General features: G+C 39.4%; 1 protein-coding gene across 2 annotated transcripts in view; it reads left to right on the forward strand.

Annotated features, from left to right (window-relative positions):
• Top1 (DNA topoisomerase I) overlaps window positions 1-24,144 on the forward strand; it is a 90,074-nt gene that overhangs the window by 53,319 nt on the left and 12,611 nt on the right. For both annotated transcript variants that reach the window (XM_051143707.1, XM_051143708.1), the window contains 5 exons: window positions 8,514-8,629; window positions 12,539-12,660; window positions 13,478-13,600; window positions 16,387-16,574; window positions 16,822-16,966. In XM_051143707.1, coding sequence (XP_050999664.1) covers window positions 8,514-8,629; window positions 12,539-12,660; window positions 13,478-13,600; window positions 16,387-16,574; window positions 16,822-16,966 — 694 coding nt within the window. The remainder of the gene's footprint in view (window positions 1-8,513; window positions 8,630-12,538; window positions 12,661-13,477; window positions 13,601-16,386; window positions 16,575-16,821; window positions 16,967-24,144) is intronic.

Below are 24,144 nucleotides of genomic sequence, written 5' to 3' on the forward strand. Positions count from 1 at the left end.
TTTTTCCTCCCCCGAGACAGAGTCTCTCTGTGTAGTCGTGGCTGTCCTGGACTCGCTTTGTAGACCAAGCTGGCCTCGAACTCAGAGTGATCCGCCTGCCTCTGCCTCCGGAGTGCTGGGATTAAAGGCGTGCGCCACCATGCCCGGCTCATATATCCTATCTTAATGCTGAATTATCAGCATACTTTCCTGTGGCTTTTTGAAGTGCTCAGTTCATTAGTGGTATTAGTAAGAGTACTGTAAATCAGGTTTGGAAAACTGCCTATTTGTTAAAACAACAGCGAAGGAAACCTCCATAAGAAAATCTTGGTGAGCCGGCCATGGTGGCGCACGCCTTTAATCCCAGCACCCGGGAGGCAGAGGCAGGCGGATCGCTGTGAGTTCAAGGCCAGCCTGGTCTACAAAGTGAGTTCAGGATGGCCAAGACTACACAGAGAGACCCTGTCTCGAAAAACCAAAAAAGAAAAAAAAAAGAAAATCTTGGTGAACATTGTGTAATTGTAGAAGAGTGAGGATTTTTTTTTGAAGCAAATAATAACCAGAACCATAATAAAATTATTAACGTAACCCGTCAAAATTAAAAATTTCAGCCTGGGATAATAGGTCAGTTGGTAAATTGCTTGCTGCACAAGCATGAGGACCTGAGTTCAGATTCCCAGCACCTGCTAAAAAGCAGAGCACAGTGGACACAATTGTAATCCCAGTGCTGAGGAGGCACAGACAAGCAAATTTCTGGCGCTTGCCAGCCAGCCTAACTAAATTCAAGAATGTGTTCAGTACAGCCAGGCGTGGTGGTGCACATCTTTAGTCCTAGCACTCTGGAGGCAGAGGCAGGCAGATCTCTGTGAGTTTGGAGGCCAGCCTGGTCTACAAAGTGAGTTCCAGGACAGCCAAGGCTGTACAGAGAAACCCTGTCCCCCAAAACAAACAAACAAACAAGCAAGAATGAACATGTTAAGTTATAGACCTGTTTTAAAAATAGTAATGAGGAAGACATTTTACATCTTATCTCTTGGCACACATGTGTGCGTGCACAAAGCACATGCAGTCCTATGGGTGTAGAAACACGTGACTACCTACTTTAGAGGACAATCTTTTTTGGAATTGTTATCTTTCTCCCTCCACCCACACCGCCGCCCCCTCCCCCCCAATATGTAGATGCTGTGGATCAAACTCAGGTTGCCAGGCTTACACAAAAAACTTTTTTACTTTTTTAGCCATCTTATTGGCTTATAAGATTTTTTAAATAGAAAGATGATTCATTCTTTCTGTATTAATCAATACAGCAAATTATTAAGGCAGTAGTTTTCTTTAAACAGTTACAGGTAGTTCCTGCCACAGAGAGACTGATTTATTTTTAGCCTGTAAGCACTATGCTGGGCAGATTCTGAACTACTCTAATCCTAGTACCTTTAAAACCCACATAAAACCAATCACTTGCCTATATGATGACTCCCAGGGCTGCTTCTGGTCCATCAGTCTGTTCCTAGAGCCACATGGTCAGCTCCATCTTCTTTCTTCTCCAACCCTCCTCTTCTCTTCCTCTTTTGTTTCCTCTTCCCTAGAGCCCAAGCCCCAGGCCTCCCCCTCTTCTACCCAGTCATAGGCTTCAGTATCTTTACTTAGCCAATCAGCAATATTGGGGAACACTCCTTATCATCACATGGTTAAGGGAGATAGTTCAACATTCATAACAATGCCCACGGCAGGGTGGGAACCAGATCTCAAGGCACTGAAATTAGCATTTGAAAACACAGTTGGAAGGCGGGCGTGGTGGCGCATGCCTTTAATCCCACTCTGGAGACAGAGGCAGTTGGATCACTGTGAGTTCAAGACCAGCTTGGTCTACAAAGTGAGTCCAGGACAGTCAAGGCTGCACAGAGAAACCCTGTCTCAGAAAAACAAAACAAAACAAAAAAAAACCCACACACAGTTGGACCTTCCTCCAACAGTTTTTGATTATGATGATGATGATGATGATGTTTTTCAAGATAAGGTTTCTCTGTGTGGCCTTAGCTGTCCAGGATTAAAGGCATGTAACAAAACAAAACAAAACAGGCATGTACCACCACTGCCCAGCTTTTAATTGAAAAATTTAAGCTGCTGAGATTGCTCTTTGTTTAAGGGCGCTTGTCGCTAGGTCTGATCACTTGAGTTTGATTACCAGAACTCAACACAGTAGGAGGAGAGAACTAACTACTGCAAATTGTCTTCTGACTGCCAACTGTGTGCTGTGGCTCTGTGTTTCCACAAACACAAGCTAATAAATGTTTTTTGTTTTTGTTTTAAGCCTGAAATATTCTATGTCAGAAACAGTTTCATGCCATTAAAAAAATTAGTTAAAAAAAACCCTCCAGGGCTGGAAAGATGGCTCCAGTGTTAAGAATAATGCTGTTTTTGCATAGAGAAGATCTGTTCTCAGCAAATCAGATGGCCTACAGTCTCCTGTAACTCCAGGTTAAGGGGCCCAGTACCCTCTTCTGGCCTTTGTGGGCTCTCTGGTACCCCTTTCCCCCATGCTTTCCACACACACACATTAAATTTTATAAAATAAAATCTAGACTAGGACTCAGTTGGTAAAGTACTTGCCTGAGTGCTTGAGTTTGATTCCTTGCACCCTGTGCTGGAGAAGCAGACATGGGTCCATGTCCAGGGCTCCCTGACCAACCTTACTCAGTCATTGAATCTTTGCTCCCAATGAGAAAGACTCTCAAAAGTCAAGAGTGTTGAGTTTCTTTAATCCTCAGAGGCATGGGGATCTTTGTGAGTAGTTTAAAGCCAGCCTGGTCTATGTAGAGTCCCTGCCTCAAAACAAAAGAAAAACAGTGTGAGTGACTCCCGAGAAACAGTGTGAGGTTACGCTCTCATCCACATGAGCTCTTGTGTGAGTGCCAGTATGCATATGAGTATGCACTTGAGCACATACAATTCCTGAAGGAATATATTTGTAATACAAAGAGGTAACACTTAATGTTAAAAAGGTCTTGGAAGTCAAATGTGAAAGATGATACAAAAGTGAGGAACACAGGGTTTTTTGTTTCTGTTTTTTTTTTCCAAGCCAGGGTTTCTTTGTGTAGACTTGGCTGTCCTAGACTCGCTTTGTAGATCAGGTTAGCCTGGAACTCACAGAGAACCGCCTCCCTCTGCCTCTTCCTCTGCTTCCCAAGTGCTGGGATTAAAGGTGTGTGCCACCATGCCCAGCAAAACATATAGGGTTCATTAATGCAAATAAAGAGTTTGTAAACATTGGTAACTTAACAAGAAATCAGATGCAAAGAAAATACCGTAATCTTAATCTGTTTACTGCCTGTGAGGTTGGGAAAGATTATTGCATGTAAGTATTAGGGAAGTTATACATGTGAAGATACATAAACAAAGCAATGACAGTTCTCACAGGTGAATTGGTGTGGGACTTTTATTTTCTACTTGGAGAATTTTAAAATAGCTGTAAATTGGTATGTTTGTTTCTCTTAATAATTTTAAACTACTTAACTATTGTACCAGAAGTGTTTAATATATATTTTTATTGAAAAATTTCAAATGATCCAGAGACCAAGTCAGAAAAAAAGTATGTATTTTTTTTTATTATTTAGAAAATTATTTAGAAAAATGATGTACCTAGTACCTCTGAGGAATGGGAAACAGCAGCACCCAGGGAGTTGCTGTGGAATAGTAGAGCAGAAATGTATTCCCATACTCAGTAACTGGTGTGATGTCTAGGAGTTAAAAGGGAGGTATATAAAACGAAGATGACAGAGCTAGGGAACCCTAGCCTTTCTAGGGATCAGAGTTATCGACAACCAAAGAATCTATCTTTTTATTTTCTTAGGCTTTTATTTCACTTTTCATTGATCTTTCCTACTGCTTGTTGATAGAATAACGAAACACTTTATATCCCCAACTCTCTCCTTTTTTGAGACAGGCTATACACCCCAGGTTGCCTGTGCTGGGATTAAACAGTCTTAAAATAAATAATTATATAATTAGGAGGTGTTTGTTACTGGGAATCATGTGAATGGTTAAATGGGTGATTCCAGTCTGTTGGATTTCTCTGCTAGGTGTTCAGGAAATGTAGACTGATTTCCCTGTTAGTAGGAACTCCCTGTGGCCTTAACACTCCTGTTGTGGGCTCCAAAGTAGTTGGAGTCTTACCTTTGTGTACAGAATAAGGTGCCTTGGAGGGCTTTAGTGTCCCGGTTTTACTTTGGGGGGTTGAAATCCTTATTGAGTGGTGCCATACATTAATTGTAAGAAATCAGAACTTTTGTTTTAATTTTTATTTTGGTTCAAAGGGGAACTGGCTAGCCTTTGGGTTGGTTTGGAAATGAACAGTTTTTTGATATAGATTATGCATGCTTTTATCAAATCTCATTGCTCAACTTGTGCTATCTGGCCAGTGGCACAGTGTAAGATGCTAGAAATAGAGAATATTGGTGGGCACCTTCTTACTACATACGAAGTCCTCACGGTGTTCTACCAGTGGCCTTAGTTGGAGACCTTAGATGGAAGATTCCCTCTACTATCTGAATGGAAGAGACTACAGAAGCAGCCTTCCTCCAAAGTCAGCAGATGTTTGTCCTGACCACAAAAATAAGCTTACTCTAATTATCTTCCTCAGTTTCATAATTATGGGAACAGGAAATAGCCCAGATCTCTATAGCTTTCTTTGATATGTTTTCCTTATAAGGTTAATGTTAGAATTGGTGGCAGTATGCTTTAGATCTAATCATGCAATGTACTTAATTTATGTGAACCAAAAATGTTGTCTATCATAGACCCTTATAGGTTTTCAGCTCTGTTGTGTTAAGTTCACTCAGATTTAAGAAAATCATACATAGCCCTAAAGAGAAAGCTAAGTGCTCTAGAACCACCTGCTGCTGCTCTTGCAAAAGACCTCTGTTTAGTTAGTTTTCTACATGGTAGCTCATAACCCTCTGTGTCTCTGCCCTTTTCTGGGCACTGCATGCAAGTAGTGTGTGTGTGTGTGTGTGTGTGTGTGTGTGTGTATATATATATATATATAAAATATACTATAGGCAAATATTCACATACATAACATAAAGACAAATCTTTAAAAAGAAAAGCTTGTATGAATCTGTAGCAACAAAACAAAAACCCCTCCTGTTCTCAAATCAACCATCTTTAAACCATCTTTATTTTTATTTTTTATTTTTTTTAAGAAAACTACTATCTATCTTGAATTTATAAGCCAACCACCATTGAGGAGACATTTTGCGTGCATGCACATTTGTTAATTGGTGGTGGTGGTGGGTGTTAAAAGGCTAGCACTACAATTTTATTTGAACTGTAATACCTGTCACTCCAATAATACTAATATATTGGAAGGGTATGTTGCAGTTTTTTGTTTAAACCAAAGTTTTGTGTTAGTGATTTATTGAATCTCTTAATTTGCTTAAATGATAAGGACATTATTATAGAGCCTGAAGAAAAACCATGTTGAATTTGAAGGAGTTGTGATAAATGGTTTAGAATCCTAATTTCGAAACAATGGAGTTGATGACAAGAATATAAGGGGAAACATGGTGTTCTAACTCCTCCACAATTATGCTGTGACTGTTACAGCAGCTGAGTCACTTACAGGTGTTTCACATGCTTTCAGACATTTTCTCTGATTTGGAGAGTAGAAGATTTGAGTTTCATACATGTGGACCTTGGTCATCAGTTAGAATAGTAATTTCCTATCTGTAAAGTGTTTAATTATAGAAAGTCTTTATTGTTCCTTCTAGTTCTCAGAGTTTAGAAAAATCTTTAGATTAAAAAAAATTAAAAAAAATAAATAAATAAAAATTAAAAAAAAATAAAAAATTTTAAAAAAATTTTAAAAAAATTTAAGTACTTTTTATATTTAAGATGCACACAAAGCTGGGCGTGGTGGTGTACACCTTTAATCCCAGCCCTTGGGAGGCAGAGGCAAGTGGATTGCTGTGAGTTTGAGGCCAACCTGGTCTACAAAGAGAGTCTAGGGCTGCTAAGATTGCACAGAGAAAAAACCCTGTCTCAAAAATTAAAAAAAAAAAAAAAAAAAAAAAAAGCACACAAAAATTGTCATCTTAACATAAATAAGCTATAATGAAATACACATCCATTAAGATGGTAACACAGGCCAGGCGTGGTGGCGCACGCCTTTAATCCCAGCACTCGGGAGGCAGAGGCAGGCGGATCACTGAGTTCGAGGCCAGCCTGGTCTACAAAGTGAGTCCAGGATGGCCAAGGCTACACAGAGAAACCCTGTCTCGAAAAACCAAAAAAAAAAAAAAAAAAAAAAGACGGTAACACAAACAAAGAGAAGTGTTGGTAAAGGAGAAAAAGAGAAATTGGACTCTCTGTATATTCTGGAGGGAACAGTGTATACATTATAGAAAACAGGAAGGCAACACTACCACTAACTACCCAGCGTTCCTTTGTTTGTTGTTTAAGAATCAGCCTCCCTGCTGTTGCCCAGGCTGGCCTTGGATTCCTAGCTCAATTTTCCTTTTTTTTCTCAGCCCCCCAAGTTCTGGAACTATAGGCCCATGCTATTATGCCCAATAAGGAACGTTTTGTGTATTCATAATATTAGCTCTTAATAAGATTTTCAACTTCCAGCTATCTTCTTTCATTGTGGGTTGCCTTTCCCTTTCTTGAGTATGGCATTTGATCCACAGGCATTTTTAATTTTGATGTAGCCCAATGTATATGTGGTTTTGCTCCTATTACTTTTTCATTCTATCCAGGAAATCAATTCCAAATCTAGTGTTATAAAGCCACTCCCCTTTATTTTCTCCTAAATGAGTTTTAGCTGTTATATTTAGAATTTTAATTTCCTGGTTCATATTGAGTTAACTTTTGTATATAATATTAACGACTTGTCCAGTGTCATTCTTTGCCTCTAACCTTATTGGGTGGTCCTAATTCTTATGGAAAGTGACTTAACAATATATATTGATCATAGCTTTATATAACAGTATTGTTGAAGCCTGATAGGATTTGTGTATTTCTTACTTGTGTTTCTGAACATTGTTTAAAATACAGGGCGTGGAATTAACATTAGAACAATCACAACACTCTGGAGGCAGAGGCAAGTGGATGGGCGGATCTCTGGCCTACAGAGTTCCCGGACAGCTAAGGATACACAGAGAAACCCTGTCTCAAAACAATAACAAAACCCAAAACAACAGAAATCCACAAAAGTTCTTTTGTTTAGAAGCAGCAATAAGGATAGAATCTGAGAAGATTAAAATTAAATCTGTATGTCAGAGGGATTCTGTCTGGCTGATTCTTTTCAAACTGCGAGGGTGGTAAGATCTGTCTGTCAGTGTAAAGGGGATGTTAGATGCATCCAGTTGCATTGCACAATCGTTCAGTATATCTTGACCTGTAAAGTATTTGGTCTCATTGAATTTATAGAGACTAAATACTAGAATAACACTAGAAAACTATTGCTTTTGTTAGATCTGATAATATGTGTTATAGATGCATACAAGATCAATTTTATAAGGATAATTACTGAAATATTTATTGAAGTTTCACATCCACAACTAACTTTGAAACAATCAGTAAAAATAGAAATGTAATAAATTTCAGTAGTTATTTGTATATATCCGTGGTCAGTTGTACTATCCAGAGTTTTTCTATAAGCTTGATTTTTTTTTTTAAGTGAAACATTTCAAAAAATTATGTAGCTTGCGGTTTATTTATATTTTTGTCAAGTATCTACTAGATAGTTCTGCGTATTTAAGATGTGCCTTAAACTGTGTACCTCAGTTAAATCTTTCCCAGTCTTTTGGGACTTTTGTTTGGTTGATTTTGTTTGCTTGTTTTGTTTTTCTCAGATACAAGGTCTTACTGTGTAGTTTTGGCTGATCTTAGAACTTGCTATATAGTCCAAGCTGGTCTGGAACTCAGTTTTGCTTGCCTTTGCCTCTCAAGTGCTAGGACTAAAGACATGTATCATCCTGCCTGGCTGTACTTTGTATTTTTAAGTAGAACTGCTTTCCCATAACTTTGACCTGCGTGCCGTCATTATGCCTCTTTCCTGTGTACCATTGTGGCTTGTTGTTAAGAGTACCATGGTAGAACAGTTATCTCCATTTTTATAGTCCATAGTTATTGCTGGGCTCTTTGAGTGATGGTCTTTTAATGCTTAGTATCTTTGAACTGAAACTGTTGCAGTGAATTCTCTTTTAGGTACCACGTTCTTTCATCTTGCTTGAAATTGCTGGGTTTTCCAGTAAGGCACAGGTTATTCTTATCCAGGCTTTGGATGAGTACCACCAATTAATTAGATAATTATTTTGGCTCCTCTATCCCACCCCACCCCAGCAAGTTTTCTCTGTGTAGTCCTGGCTGTCCTGGACTTACTTTGTAAACCAGGCTGGCCTGCCTCTGCCTTCTAAGTGCTGGGATTAAAGCCATGCGCCGCCACGCCCAGCTTATTTTGGCATTTAATAGGTGAGGATCTTTTTTATTAAGCAAGGTGATCACTTAATGAGGTTGTGCCTTGTCTTTGAAAGGTGGGAAGAAGAACGCTATCCAGAAGGCATCAAGTGGAAATTCCTAGAACATAAAGGGCCTGTCTTTGCTCCACCATATGAGCCTCTTCCAGAGGGTGTCAAGTTTTACTATGATGGTGAGTTATTTCAGGTTGTTTGAATTTTGGCTAAGAAGAGTTTGCTTCTTCTATTCTGGGATAGAAAATGAAGACACTGCTGCTATGGGACAGTCCTATCTAGTTACTTGACTTTGTTTTATTGTCCATGTGTGGCTTGGGAAAAGGAACTTTAGTATTTAGTTTATAAGGTTCCATTTGCTGCTTGAAAAAAAACTGGGGGCTAGGAAGGTGGGAAATACCATCTGTAATCCTAAAAAGGCTTGTCATTGTCACAGCTAGCCTACGGCCAACACACTGGAGGTTCTTATCTGAACTCAATTTCTAGGAAACTGTTCTGTTCTGTGGAGTTGTTCTCATCCAAATAGTAGTATTTTAGTTTGGTAGGATACAATATACCAACAAGCTGCTTACCACTAGAAATAGTATTAGCAAAGGCTTAGCCCCAGTCATGCAGCTTGTAGGTAGGAATCATAAGCTGCATCACTCTATGTAGTGTAATGCTGTGCCTTTGATAGGTGAATTTTGAAGAAATGCTATGCTGAGGTCCTTGTTTTTAGTTTTTGAAACATTTCTAATTATGTATCCCTGTCTGGCCTGGAACTTGATATTGTATATCAGCTGGTCTTGAATTCGGTAGATTGATCTGTGCCTGTTCCTGAGACATGAGCCACATTACGTGGCCTGCTTAGGTCTCTTGGAACTTTCCAGATTGCCTGAGAGTTACATCATCTGTGTTTTTGTCCTTGGGTTGAGGGATTTGAGAGTGGCGTTTTCCAAGCCTTCTACTAACAGTGTATCAGGCGATAATGTCCAACTGACTTCTTCATTCCAAAAGTTCTGTCCAGAGATGCTAGAGTATTGTTTCTCAAACCCTCCGTGTCATTAAGATTTACTAAGTAGATCTGGGCCCATTTAATAGTTGAGGGGTAGGACTGGGTGCTTCTGAACCAAATGATTTTTGCCACATGGAGAAACACTGGATAGGGAAGCTACTGAGACATATACAAGCACCTCACAAGTTCACCAGCCTTTGCCTCCTGAGTGCTGGAATTAAAGATGTACACCATCATGCCCTGGCTGATACCTCTTGTCTACAACACACACACACACACACACACACACACACACACACACACACACACACAATCTAAGGGTGAAAAAGTAAAAGCCTAAACACTTCAGTTTCAGATACTTTGGATAAGGCATGTTCAACTAGTTTTTTACCAAGGTGTTCATTCTGTAAGTGTTTATTGAATATGCTTCTTTTCAAACATCCAAGTCCTAGCAGTAGATAGAGACTACTGATTCAGTCTATTAAGAAGTTGATAGTACAAAACACTTCATGGTCTGACTGGCAAATGTTTAAATTAGCAGTTTGTTCAGAGAGCACAACACAGCCCTCACATTGGGTCATTCTTGGAGACTCTTATGAAAATACTTGAATTTAAACTTCCTGATGAAGAGACCTAAGACCTTAGAAAAGACAGTTGCTATATTCTGTAGCATGATCTGGACTCACTAACTTGAGAAAGCTCAGCTGGCCCTCAGTGTGAAAGTCAAGGTGATGATGGATAGAAACTAGATCCCTTTATTTTGGGGCTTCTCTTATTTTTCAGTATAGGAAACTGAGGCCTGGAACCAGTTTATTGTTGGCTGTGGTTCCTTTTCCCTTTTAGCTTCGTCTTCCACTATAGGAGCAAAAGTGTTTTTTCTCTGCTTGTCTTCCTGGGATTTTTACCCTTTGATTATAAAACTCCCACACAGTAGTAAGTCAAGAGTATTTGACTTATTAGTCCAAACTGATAAATACTGGTGGGCTGGACATGAGTTAGCTAAAGCACAGGGTTGTGGCCTCTGTTAAGGACCTTCAGTTTCAGCTCTGACTCAACAGTTTCCGTTTCCAGAGCTCAGCCTTTTCCACAAAGTACTACTATTGCTGGGAAGCTATGCAACCTCCGCCCACCTCTCTGCTGTAGGAGCTGTTATGTAATCTTTCACAGCCCATTTAAAACAAAGTGAGTCAGAGTAGGTTTTTTTTTTTTTTTCTTTCAGAGTAGCTTCTTTATTGGGACAAAGCCAATGAAATAGTCTAAAGACACCCCACTAAAAATAAAAGCACTAGTGAACATTTAGTTTATGGCAAACATGCCAGGGAATACATTCATTTAAATTCCTTTTTTAACTTATTTTTACTTTTTGTTTTGTTTTGAGGTAGTGATTCTGAAGTCTAGGCTAACTTCAAACTGACAACCCTGTCTCAGTTAGATTTGAATCATGTTGCAGTTGTATTTGCAACTCAGAGACTTCCTCAGAGACTTTGCCAACACAGAATCTTGAAAGGACTTAGAAAGAACTACACAACCTTTTAAACTATGTTTTCTTAGTTGATCCTCTGCCTACCATACAGGTTTCAATTTTGTGTTATATTCCCTGTTTTTACAGTCAGGAAGAGCCCTTCCAGCCATTATGAGATGTCTTCTCAATTTTACAATGAGTTTGCTTCAGGTTAAGTTTTAGGTTTCTGTAATGAATGTCAATCTTTTTGAATCATTAGTAGTTACATAACTACAAGCAGTGGGATTATATTTAATCTCATTTAGAATGCAACCAAATGCTATTATTATGGCATAGATTGTTTCTGTATAGTATTGTAATGTTGGTTGGTTGGTTGGTTTCCAGAAAAGATAGAAATTGGCCCTAGGAGTAGGAGTGCAATATTCTCTGAATATTTGGTAGATTGGGCTCCTATATACTTTACTTTCACTGCCAGTTACCATCTAACTACAGTACACAAAGCCTAGGCCTTCTCCAGAGTCTCCTTTTCAGTTTGCCGGCTTTCCTTGAACATAAGGGCTTTTTAGAGCAGCTTTTACTTACTTTACTTACTTGCTGCCTAGACCTAGCCACACCTGCTGTGGATTGGTTGGGATTTCCTGAAAGAGGTGAGCTCCTGGTGCTGTTCCCAGTGTTTCAGGTACACTGTATGCAAAAGTGCCATTTCTGGCTGGGGAGATGGCTCAGTGGGTTTCCATTGGATGAAGTAGCACGTTTGTCTAATTCTAGCATATTCCTATAATGAGATGGGAAGTGGAAACGAAAATTGGCATGAGTGACTGTGTCAGCCAGCCTGCATCGTAATAGCAGTAAACAAAGAGACCTTAATCTCAAAACAAGATGGAAGGCAAGGACTGACACCTAAGGCTCTGACCCCTACATGGGCACTGTTGCACACATCCAACCACACACATACACACAATGTAGTTTCTGATTCTATGTCTAGGATGGAGTCCCCAAAACTTAGTATTTATAACAATCTTGCTTGTTATGCTTTTGGTTTACAAACCACACTTTGAGTAGCAAGGTTCTAGAGGAAGGTTTATTTCGGTTTTTTATGTGGGAAATCTGGGCTTGCCTGCTGTGAATATATATTCTTACTCATATTCCACCCACGTAACTTTGAAGAAGAAAGATGCCTATTTCTTTTCCCCACAATTCCTTTCTTCCACTCCCTGCCCCTATCCTTTCCTCCTCTTCTTGAACAGAGGCTGCTTAGCTTAGCAGTGGCAGGAGTCCTTCTGAGGATTTGATTTTTAAAAACCATTGAAGAGGTGTAAAGGACCCTGCTTGCTGAAAGGAAAAGGAAGAATGGCTGGGCCTTCCCCAGGTCATCCCTGTCCTGAACAGGCACCTGGGAACAATTAACTGGCATAGTCTCCAAAAAAAGACCCAGGTAAATATCTACTAAAGAGAAGGAGAAAATTTATAAATAGACATATAACAGTATGTTGCTCTGTTGTTGTTTTAACTATGTCAGCAGACCTTTGTACACCTTGGAAAGGTAAGCCATCAGTAAAGACTTCTCCAGTGTTCAGTTCACATAGAATATGAATATTGAGCCTCACTTTTGGACCCGTTTTCTTCCTTTAGGTAAAGTTATGAAGCTGAGTCCCAAAGCAGAAGAAGTAGCTACATTCTTTGCAAAAATGCTTGACCATGAGTATACTACTAAGGAAATATTCAGGAAAAATTTCTTTAAAGATTGGAGAAAGGTATTGTGGCTCATGTGTTTATATCTTAATAATCCACAAAAGTGCTGGCTGGGAGTTGTAGCCCATGCGTTATACTGTCTTAACTGTAAAAAGAGGAAAAAAAAAAATTAAATGTGGGCTATAGAGATGGCTCAGTGGTTAAGAGCACTGATTGCTATTCTAGAGGTCCTGAGTTCAATTTCCAGCAACGACATGGTGGCTCACAACCATCTATAATGTGATCTGATGCCCTCTTCCAGCCTGCAGGGGTACAAGCAGGCAGAACACTGTATACATAATAAATAAATCAATACATCTTTTTTAAGAATGCAAACTATAGTTTAATGAATAAGTTTTCTGGGTTTTATTGTAGTAAAAGATGTATATATTTTGTTCTTTTTTTCCTTTTTTTTTTTTTTTTTTTTTGGAGACAGAGTTTCTCTGTGTAGCCCTGGCTGACTGTATTGTACTCACTTTGTAGTCCAGGCTGGCCTCAAACTCACAGCAATCCACCTACCTCTGTCTCCCGAGTGCTGGGAATAAAGCCATGTGCCTCCACACCTGGCTCATCTCTTAATATTTTAATGAGGTTTTGGTCCAATAAGCATATAACCTTTCTCTCTGCTTTCTCTATGATAAGTCACTTAAAATCTTTTTATATTAAAAAAAATATAGCTTATAACAGAATAACCTCTTTTCCCAATAGAAGACCTCACTGAGATTGGCTACCTTTCTAGACACCTTTGACTTAAAAAAAAAGAGTTGTACTTTAAATACAAAGAAAGAGGAGGACTTGTTAATGTATTTAAATTCTTTTCCCTTCTTTTCATTCAACTAGGAAATGACTAATGATGAGAAAAATACGATTACCAACCTAAGCAAATGCGACTTTACACAGATGAGCCAGTATTTCAAAGCTCAGTCAGAGGCTCGGAAACAGATGAGCAAAGAAGAAAAATTGGTATGAAAGAATTAATATTAAGCTAGAAAATTTGAATGGTGATTACTTGTATAATCTTCTTGTTCTTGCCACACACATTGACTTCATTAATATTATATTTTCCTGTGTTAAAGATTTCCTTAGTAAAGTCTAGTTATTTTTATTTAAATTTACAGTGAGCTTTGTGAGTACTTCAGTAGCAGTCAATAACTGTATTACTGTTGTCAGTTTAAGTGTGGGGAGCCCTGTCTCCCAGTGTTTACCATTTAAGGCACATGAAATACTGCTGGCTATGTACGTAGCCATTCTACTGAGGTGTTTTACTTTGTTTGTTTACTGTCATCCATCTCCATTTCCCACTGCTAGCTGTACTCATTGTTGAAAGATCCTTCTAGTATCCAGGGTGTGGGCTTTTTGTTGTTTGTTTCTGCAAACTACTTGCTTTCATAAACAGGCTTAACCTAAGAATGGGTATGTATATGCCAGTTTATTTCCATAGTCTCTGAGTAGTTGAGACAGGAACTATATAGCCTTCAAGCTTAAAATATTTTCTATTTAGGAAATGTTGCCAAGCCTAATTTAGAGGAATCTAAGGTAGGTTTTTTGTTTTCCAAACCTGGGTCCAAAAGTTAAGAAGTTCAAGGAATTTTTTTGTACTTCATGATGCTGTAGTTTTGGCATTTTAAAAGACTTATAATTTAAGTAACTTAATATTCATTTCATACGTCTACACGTATTGAGTTACACTAACTGGCAGCCATCTGTATTGATACAAACCTGTAATCTTAGCACTCAGGGCTGAGGCAAGAGGATTACTGTAAGTTAAGTTCATTCTGGACTACAAAGCAAGAAACATCATGTCTCAACAAAACAAACAAAAATTGCATTAGACTTTTTCATTTTAGGTTCATTTTATCTGCAGTTTTCCAAAGCACTGAAATTTGTCTATTATTCACTTTGTAGATGTTTCTTACTTTTAATTGTGTGTGCATGCATGCATATATCTGTGGGTACACTTGCAGATCAGAAGATCTCAGATGATCTGGAGCTGTTACATGTGGTTGTAAGCATTAGCTCTAAAGCCAAAACAATAACAAGGAAGGAGGGGGAACTTACCACAAATCACATATAGAGGAAATAGGTTAGGGGGATTTAACTCAGTAGGAGAATGATTGCCTAGAAACAAGCAAAAAACTAGATATCACATACACATTACACGTCAGATACAAATTCGTTGGGGCTTAAAATATGGGAAGTGCTGTCCTGTTAAGTAGCTTTTAGAAGATAAAGACAGGGTATGACAGTTTGTGCACACTGGACAGGTGTTCTGTAATTGAGCTACATCCCCAGTCCATATTGTAAAATTTTTGTTGCGGGGAGCAGGTTTTGGATTTTTTGTTGTTTGTTTTTTGTTTTTGAGACAAGGTTTCACTGTGTAGCCTTGGTGTAAATCAGGTTGGCCTCGAAGCCTGCCCGTGCCTCCCAAGTGCTGGGATTAAAGGTGTGCACCACCATACCTGGCTATACATTTTTATTTTTAATTAAAATTTGATTGTAAAAAACAACAACAGGCCGGGCATGGTGGCGCACGCCTGTAATCCCAGCACTCGGGAGGCAGAGGCAGGTGGATCGCTGTGAGTTCGAGGCCAGCCCTGGTCTACAAAGTGAGTCTAGGACAGCCAAAGCTACACAGAGAAACCATGTCTCATAAAAACAAACAAACAAACAAACAAACAAAAAAACAAACCAACAACAACAACAAACAGAACCAAAAAACAGAAACAACCAAACAAAAATGTATTAGCCAGACCCAAAGTCTGTACATCTCAATGAAACAGAATAGTCATGTGGGTTAAATTTTACATTATCACTATCAAATATATGTTTTATGCTCTTATCTTCCACCGCGAAACAAAATAATCCATGACACAGTAGAAACTACAAGGGAAAAATTAGCTTTGTATCCTTTTTTTTTTCCCCCCAAGTCTCCTTTTTCTGCTTTCAGTCCTTCCTCACTGCCTGACATTTACCTCTCCTTTATAATATTAATTTTTAGGGTTCACATCTTAAGATACCTCGGTACACTGGGGCTGCAACTAGCTCAGCTAGTACAGGCCTTTCCTCATATGCGTAAAGCCCTGGCTTTGTTCTCCAACACTGCATGAAACTGTGTGTGATAGTGCATGCCTGTAGTATCAGCCCTTGGGAAGTGGAGACAGGAAGACCAGAAATTCAAGGTCGTTCTCAATTACATAGAGAATTTGAAGAAATCTTGAGATACATGAGACCATATTTTTAAAACTGAACTAAGCCAAACTAAAAAATATATAACATTCATAAATCTATACCCTTTACAATAAAAGATTTAAGGATTGAAGCTTTAGCTAAGTTGTAGACTCAGTCTGCAGTAAGTATAAAAGAAAAACAGTGAAAATCTGTTAACTGTGTAGTCATTTATTCTTGGTAGATCTTTTGGCAAGTTATTATATATAAGTTTAAGATCCATTAGAGGCCAGATGTGGTGGCGCACGCCTGTAATCTCAGCACTCGGTAAGCAGAGGCAGGTGGATCACTATGAGTTGGAGGCCAGCCTGGTCTACAAAGTGAGTCCAGGACAGCCAAGGTTACACAGAGAAAAACCTTCCCCCGCTTCCCCCAAATCCATTGGACATTTTCCTTTATTTGAATTCATTTCTGAATGACCTTTAAACTTTACCTTGGTCTTTCTTATGCAAGAGATAAAAATAGTTAACTCTTAGAATGTAGGAGTTTGAATCCATTTTGTGTACCTCCTTGCTCTATTTTAGAAAATCAAAGAAGAAAATGAAAAGTTACTGAAAGAATATGGATTTTGTGTTATGGATAATCATAGAGAACGGATTGCCAACTTCAAGATAGAACCTCCAGGGCTTTTCCGTGGCCGAGGCAACCATCCCAAGATGGGCATGCTGAAGAGAAGGATCATGCCTGAGGACATCATTATCAACTGTAGCAAGTGAGCACGATTTATGAGCGAACCTGAGGTGCAGAGCTTTTTCCTCACTGGTGGTTGGGACTGTTCACATTGTTAAGGAGAGCAGTGTAGTATCGTCATTGGTAGGTCTCCCAAGGCTTTTTTTTTTTTTTTTTTTTTTTTTCCCAGAATTGGGGCCTGGGGCAGATAGGTTCACTTCTGGTCATGAGAAGGAGACATGATTTGTCACTTTTCATTTCATTTCCCTTCTTCACGATTATTTTCACAGAGATGCCAAGGTTCCTTCTCCTCCTCCAGGACATAAATGGAAAGAGGTCCGACATGACAACAAGGTTACCTGGCTGGTCTCCTGGACAGAGAACATCCAAGGTTCTATTAAATACATCATGCTGAATCCCAGTTCACGAATCAAGGTGAGCATGGCTATTGGGTACGCCTCTTTCTAGGTGGCTAAGAATCTCTTTTTTCTTTTGAGTTGCAATGTGCTTTTTAGACTCAGTTTAACAAATTAAAAGCCTACCCTCTCCTTGATACCCTATGAGCATATACAGGGGGAGGTAATCCCCCTCAGGAACAGTCATAGAGGAGGGGAATAAGGGGAAAATGGGAGGGAGGGAAGAATGGGAGGATACAAGGGATGGGATAAACATTGAGATGTAACAAGAATAAATTAATAAAAAAAAAAAAAAAAGCCTACCTTCTCATGAAAGGAGGCAAGAGCTTTTATGGTTAGCATTACCTGTTAACCTCCCAAAGATGTTTCATATTTGTGTCCTATTGTCCTATTGTAATCTTTTTTTTTTTTTTTTTTTTTTTAGGTGCCTAGTTAACATTATTTTACAAAAAGTTAAAGAATGCAGGTTTGCAATTAGAATGGATATAATATACATTATTGATGAACATATACCAGTGAATATTTACATAAACATCATAGTCACATGCTTGCTAAGATAAAATTTAGAACAAAGTAATTTCCAAAGGTTGTTGGCCTGATACACTGTTTCAGAGATACTAGTTGTTGGTTCCTCCTATTCTGATCTTATTTGTGGAAAATTTCTGAGACCGCACCATGTTCCAAGGATGGTGTATGTATGGTAATAGCAACTGTGCAGATGCAGCTCTTGCCTTCACAGTCCCTGCTTACCAACTGGGGCTCAAGATGTGATGAAGTGATTGGTAGACATATATGAGACATGTAGGAACTATTTTCTCTGAATGTAGAAACAAGCTATAAAACCTAGAGTTTTATATACCTCAGGGTTTCTGAAATCGCATCTGAGTAGGTTCCTTTAAGATGTGATTGTATTGATAACCTACCATATACATCTTAAATGCTTGTGTGTTGTTTTCAATTGTTAGATTTACTGAGAGGGACTGTCTTGGGTTTTTGTTAGCCAGCTAGCTATTCTGGAGAGTTCTATAAGTGTTTTCCATCAGACATTATGGAAATCTGAACTACACGAAAAGAGAGCTAAGCCTCACCAAAAAAAAAAAAAAAAAGTCCAAGGAATTGGTTCTGTGTAGTCCGAAACTGATTCCATTCAAGAGTCTGAAGCTAAAGACTTTTGAAACCCTTGTTTATGAGGATTTAGCCTCTGTTAAGATCTGAGAGTCACAGGTGAAAAAAATCTATGTAAATTTTGTATGCTTTCCAGCGTATACCCTGTGGTCTGACATGTGTCACTACTTTCTTAATGAAAAATACCATCTGGATACTTTCTTCATATAAATTGGAAAATAGTTCTTTTGGTTCAGAGTAAGTATACGGGGACACAAAAGAGAACTCAGAACAACAGTTAAAATCGTGTTCTCTTTCTCTTAGCACCTCATAGAGCTACAGAAATGGATAAGTGAAAGTAGTTTTTCTTAACATCAGAGTGGACTTTTTAAAGGAAATCAGATTAAAGTTAGATCTTTTGTTTGGTTGGTTTTTGTTTTGGTTTTCAAGACAGGATTTCTCTGTGTAGCCCTGGCTGTCCTGGACTCACTTTTGTAGACCAGGCTGGCCTCGAACTCAAAGTGAGCCACCTGCCTCTGCCTCCTGAGTGCTGGGTTAAAGGCGTGGGCCACCATGCCTGGCGTAAAGTTAGATTTTTAAAGAAATCTTCTAAATAGACTTGGGTGCCTATGGACGGAAGAGGAGAGTGAGTAGAGAATAGGGTGAGATATAAAGGATGTGAAAAGTAACACAAACTGTCAAATAGGGGTGAGTGTGAAGACTCAATGGGTAAGGTTTTATAAAAGCAAGATTTTACCTGTCATAAAACTGGACATAGCCATGCATGCCTATAATTTCAGTGTTAGGATACAGGCAGATCCTGGGAGCCCACTGCCCAGCCAGCTTAGTTGAGATTGTGAGTACAGTAAGAGACCCAGCCTTAATCAGGTGGAGGGAGGGGTTAAAGAGATGGCTCAGTGACTAAGAATGCTGGCTGTTTTTCCAGATGACCCGTGTTTCAGTCACTGCACAACCAATTCAGTTCTTAGGGGATCTGATGCCCTCTTCTGGTCTCTGTAGGCACTGCATGCATGAGGCAGGCACAATACACATAAATATAAAAAATTAAAATAAATCTTTTAAAAATAAAGTGGAGAATCTTCCTCATGCACAAGGATTTGTGCCTACACACACATATACATGTACCACATACACTATAACTACCAAGTAATGGTGGCTCCAGAACATTGTTAATATACTAAATGTCACACTAATGGTAAATTCTATGTATATTCACCACAGTCAGAAAATTGTCAATCTGTGATGAGTATTAGCTTGGTCTTTAAAAGCTTTTTCATGTAAGTGGCATTTAGTAACCATAACAGACATATATTCATGGTTCCACTTTGTAGATGAATAAATTTAGTCTATGGGAATTAAAAAAAAAAAACTAGATCTGATAGCTAATAACTCTGTCAATCTTCTTAGAATGTAATTTAGATCTCTAATCTCATGCTTTCCCATGACATCCTGCTGTCAAATTGTGGCACACAAATTTGGACATAAATAGGAAATTAGGAGGCCTCTAGATGGCTGTTGTTCTTCAGGCAAGAAACTGTAGTGGCCAAGGCAGGTGATGCCAATGAAAGTGGAGAAAAGGGCATAGATTTCAAATATGTGGTTATGTTTTCCTATAGGCAGAAATTACAGGGGGTTGTAATTCTCACAAGTGAGATCTTTGCTGGCAAGCCAGGACAGCACCCCAAGAGCAGAAAGCTACCCAGTCTTAGTCCAGACAATAGCCACCAGATAACTGCATAGTAAGCATTTTCCAAGTTTTTAGAAGATGGTTTTATTAACTTGAGACTTACCCAGAGATTATGTTTGTCTAGATGCCTGAATCCAAGATCAGATGTATGACTTGAGACAACTAGGATGGAATCCCCAAGAAGAGTCATTAAAAGTCTGGAAAGGTAGAAAGTTTGGGGATCAGGAGTGAGGTGACAGTGCCTGTGGCTTCTTGAACTTGCCCTCACTCTTGTCTTAGGTTTTAAGGCTTAAGAAAGGCCTATGCAGCAGAACATCATCGTCTTCAGATGGCGAATCTTGATAGAACTTTGAATAGTGTGTTGCCACCCAGAAAAGCATTCTCTTCAGTAAAGACAGGTTCAAGCTTGAGACGTTTTGGTTTTTTGTTTGTTTTTTCTCTGTGTTCTTTTAGATTGATTTTTACTTAATGTGTATGAATGTTTTCTCTGCCTAATGCATGTACACTGTATTATATGCCTAGTGCCAACAGAGTCTAGTAAAAGGTAGCAGATACCCTGAGCTGGAGGTAATTGAGTGCTGGGCTGCTTGCTGTATGGGTGCTGGGAACCAAAACTACTTCCTCTCTAAGAGCTGCTAGTGCTTTTTACCTCTGAACCATTTCTCCAGCCCTGAGTTTTGTTTTTAGTGAAATAATTCAAACATGTAAGAATAGATATTTAATTAATTCTTGTTCTTATTGTCTAGCATTGTCAGATGTTAGCATTATGTCTTATATCACTTAATTACAAAAAATACTCTGATATGCTGCATATGGTGGTTTGAGCCTTTAACCTAGTACTTGGGAGACAAGGGATCTCTTGAGTGTAAGGCTGTCCTGGTGTTCATATCAAGTTCCAGGCTAGCCAAGGCTAAGCAGGGAGGCCGATAGACTTCACATACTCTGGTAGGTGCTACCGTGCCAACTCACACATGGATCTATGGGTGGCACTAACTGTACTTACTGAGTTACTATAAAACCAAAAACTTTAAGTTGGCAGGGGATATGGGGGCCTTCAGAAGAAATGGGAGAAAGATAATATCATATCTCTTTGTATATGTGTAAGAAAATTTCAAAAATAGCCGGGCGTGGTGGCGCACGCCTTTAATCCCAGCACTCGAGAGGCAGAGGCAGGCAGATCGCTGTGAGTGAGGCCAGCCTGGTCTACAAAGTGAGTCCAGGATGGCCAAGGCTACACAGAGAAACCCTGTCTCAAAAAACAAACAAACAAAAAAAAAAAAAGAAAAAAAAAAGAAAATTTCAAAAATAAAGATAAAAGATGTGCCAAATTACATTAATTAAAACAAAAATGCTAGGCGTGATGGCACTTTCTTGTGACCCAGCCCTGAGGAAGGAGCAAGAGGAGGGATTCCTGGGCCTGGCTTGCCAAACAGTCTGGTAAACAGTCTGGCCTAAGTGGGGAGTTTAGGCCGGTGAGAGACGCTGCTTTAGAACCAAGCATCTAAGCAACCATGCCTGCGTTTGTCTTAACACACTCAAAGTATAGTAGCAAATGGCATCTTGCGAATACAGATCCTGAGAAAGGCTAAACGACAGATTCAGCTTACTTCCTGCTCCAAGTGCCCATGTCATTGCATGGATAAGTATCTACATTTAAGAAAAAGTGTGGTGGCACTGGTTTATAACTGTCACTAACTAGTTTTCTCTCCATTAAGGAGAAGTTGCCAACTAGGAAAAGAGGAGAGGGAGTCAAAGGCTCTTACATTATCTGTCTTTGTTTTAGCAAATTGCTTTTCTACTCCATATGTTACGTGTTGATGTGGTAACAGAGTTTGAGACAGTACATCTCTGAAAAGGACAGGAAAAGGACCTTGTACAACGGGTTTGATTTCACTCTCCCTGCAGAACCTAGGTGGATATTTTTTAGAAGCAGTCCAAGAAGGTTTTAAGTATTGTCATCTTATAGATTCTGTTCAGCACTGAAAGCAACCAGGGCAAGTGTACTTAGAGGCCAGCCCTCTTGTTAGTCCTTTGCAGGCTGTCTTATGTTCTGTCCCCTATTCCAGTGTTCTTGAGATAACTTTGGATTGTTCCAGGAGCCCAATCATGTGACAGGAAAGCTGCTCCAGCGGTCTCTTGTGTAAATTTCTTATTTGACTTTCTCAAACTTGGTTTGCCTGCCTGCTCCCAGTTAATCATCGAGTTAGACCAATGCCTATGTGTGTTGGAGTGATGGAAGAGTCCATTTCTGGGTAGATAGTGTATTTTAGTGAGCCTTTCAGGTGTCTTCTTGGTGGTGGTTGATGTAAGAAAGAATGGTGGAGGTGCATTATTGTTTTGCACAGGAAGACAGTTTATATTGTATTTTTTTCTAATTCAGTCTCTCTCTTTTTTTTTTTTTTTCAAGATTTATTTATTATGTATAGAGTATTCTACCTGCATGTACACCTGCAGCCCAGAAGAGGGCACCAGTTCTCATTACAGATGGTTGTGAGCCACCATGTGGTTGCTGGGAATTGAACTCAGGACCTTTGGGAAAGCAGCCAGTGCTCTTAACCTCTGAGCCATCTCTCCAGCCCCCAGTAATTCATTCTCTTAAATGTCAAATTGTACTTAGAGAACTCAGTGAAAAATTTTCATCTTCCCAGGAAATGCAACAGCTATTATTCAACCTCTTGTTTTAAAGCTAAACAAATCCATACAAATAGTAAGTACACATACAATTGTGAGGAAATGCTGATGACTCCATAGCACATCCAAATAAACATTGCTTTCTGAGCATTTGTTAAGATCTGGAAACAAGGCTTTTTCCAGGTACCCTCATGCCTCCATGAGAGGAGGCTGGTTACCTTGACCATAGTTTTTATGTTTTAAGGATTCTATGTGGTCCCGTGGGTCAGGTACTTTTGTATCAGGTGGAAACCAAGAATATAGAAAAAGAAGTCTCTACCACCTCCTCTCCTTTGTAGAATTAAAGAATTAAAGAGCAGAAATTCTTGGATTATTTCTTTTTCTTTAATTCCATGTATTTTACCCATGTGTCTGTGTGAGGCATGTGCATTTGAATACCACAGATTAGGAGACCTAAAATCCTGCTAGAGCTGGAGTCACAGGCCACTGCTAAGCCATCACCAGCCCCAGGTTCTTGGGTTCTTACATGCTTGCTTTTCTTGTGTTACTGCCGTGTGGTCAGTTTCACACCTGGTAAAACTCTTAGCCTTTGTTTGCAGGTCTGTTTTCACTCAGAGTGGTAACAGAAATCTTCTGTTGTTTAATAGTCTTTTTAAAAATATTCATTATTTATTCTTTAAGGATTGTATACGTGGGCTGGAGAGATGGCTCAGTGGTTAAGAGTACCGCCTGCTCTTCCAAAGGTCCTGAGTTCAATTCCCAGCAACCACATGGTGGGTCACAACCATCTATAATGTAACCTGATGCCTTCTTCTGGCCTACAGGAAGACAACATTGTATGCTTAATAAATAAATCTTTTTAAAGAAAATTAATGGTTTTTTGAGACAGGGTTTCTCTGTGTAGCCTTGACTGTCCTGGACTCACTTTGTAGACCAGGCTGGCCTCGAACTCACAGCCATCTGCCTGCCTCTGCCTCCTGAGTGCTGGGATTAAAGGCGTGTGCCACCACGCCCGGCTAAAAAAAAAGAATTGTATACGTACATACAATGTACTTGGATAACCCCCAGATTCCCTCCACATACATCTTCCTCTTAACTTCATGTCTTCTCTTTTTAGTAGCCCACTCAGTTGTATTAGTGATGTCCATACATGCATGAATGGAGGCCATCCACTGGAGCATGGGAAAGCTACCAGGGACCTCACCTCAAAAGAAAACACGACAAATACACACTATCAGCCACTAAGTATCAATAGCTCCTCAGCTAGGAGTCAGGGCTTGTGTATCCTTCTCCCCTTCATGATTGGATGTTGACTGGCTTGATCCTGTGCATACAACCACAACTGTGAGAGTTCCTGAGTATAGTGGCCCTGCCATGTCCAAAAGATACTTTAGCCCCAGTGCTCCCTGACCTGTGCCTCTTAGAGTCTTTCCATCACCTATAACAATGCTTCCTGAATCTTGAGGTCAGAGTGTGTGAGGTAGTGGTTCCATTCATGGCTGAATAGTTCACAAACACTTGTTCTCTGTACTTTGACCAGTTGCAGCCTTTGGTATTAACTACATCCATTGCAAAACTCTACTGATTAGGAACAAGAGCTGCTTTAGTCAGTGGGTGTGGAGATAGTACTTAGAAGGCAGCTTGATGCCATGTCCATCTAGCAAAGTCACAGTACTGTTTTTCACCCCTCAGACCTACGAGCTTCCCAGCCACGGTTTCTTGATAAGATGTAAAAAACCAGGCACATGTAATTT

Source organism: Acomys russatus, chromosome 4, assembly GCF_903995435.1.
Source record: "Acomys russatus chromosome 4, mAcoRus1.1, whole genome shotgun sequence".
NCBI classification, from domain to species: domain Eukaryota; kingdom Metazoa; phylum Chordata; class Mammalia; order Rodentia; family Muridae; genus Acomys; species Acomys russatus.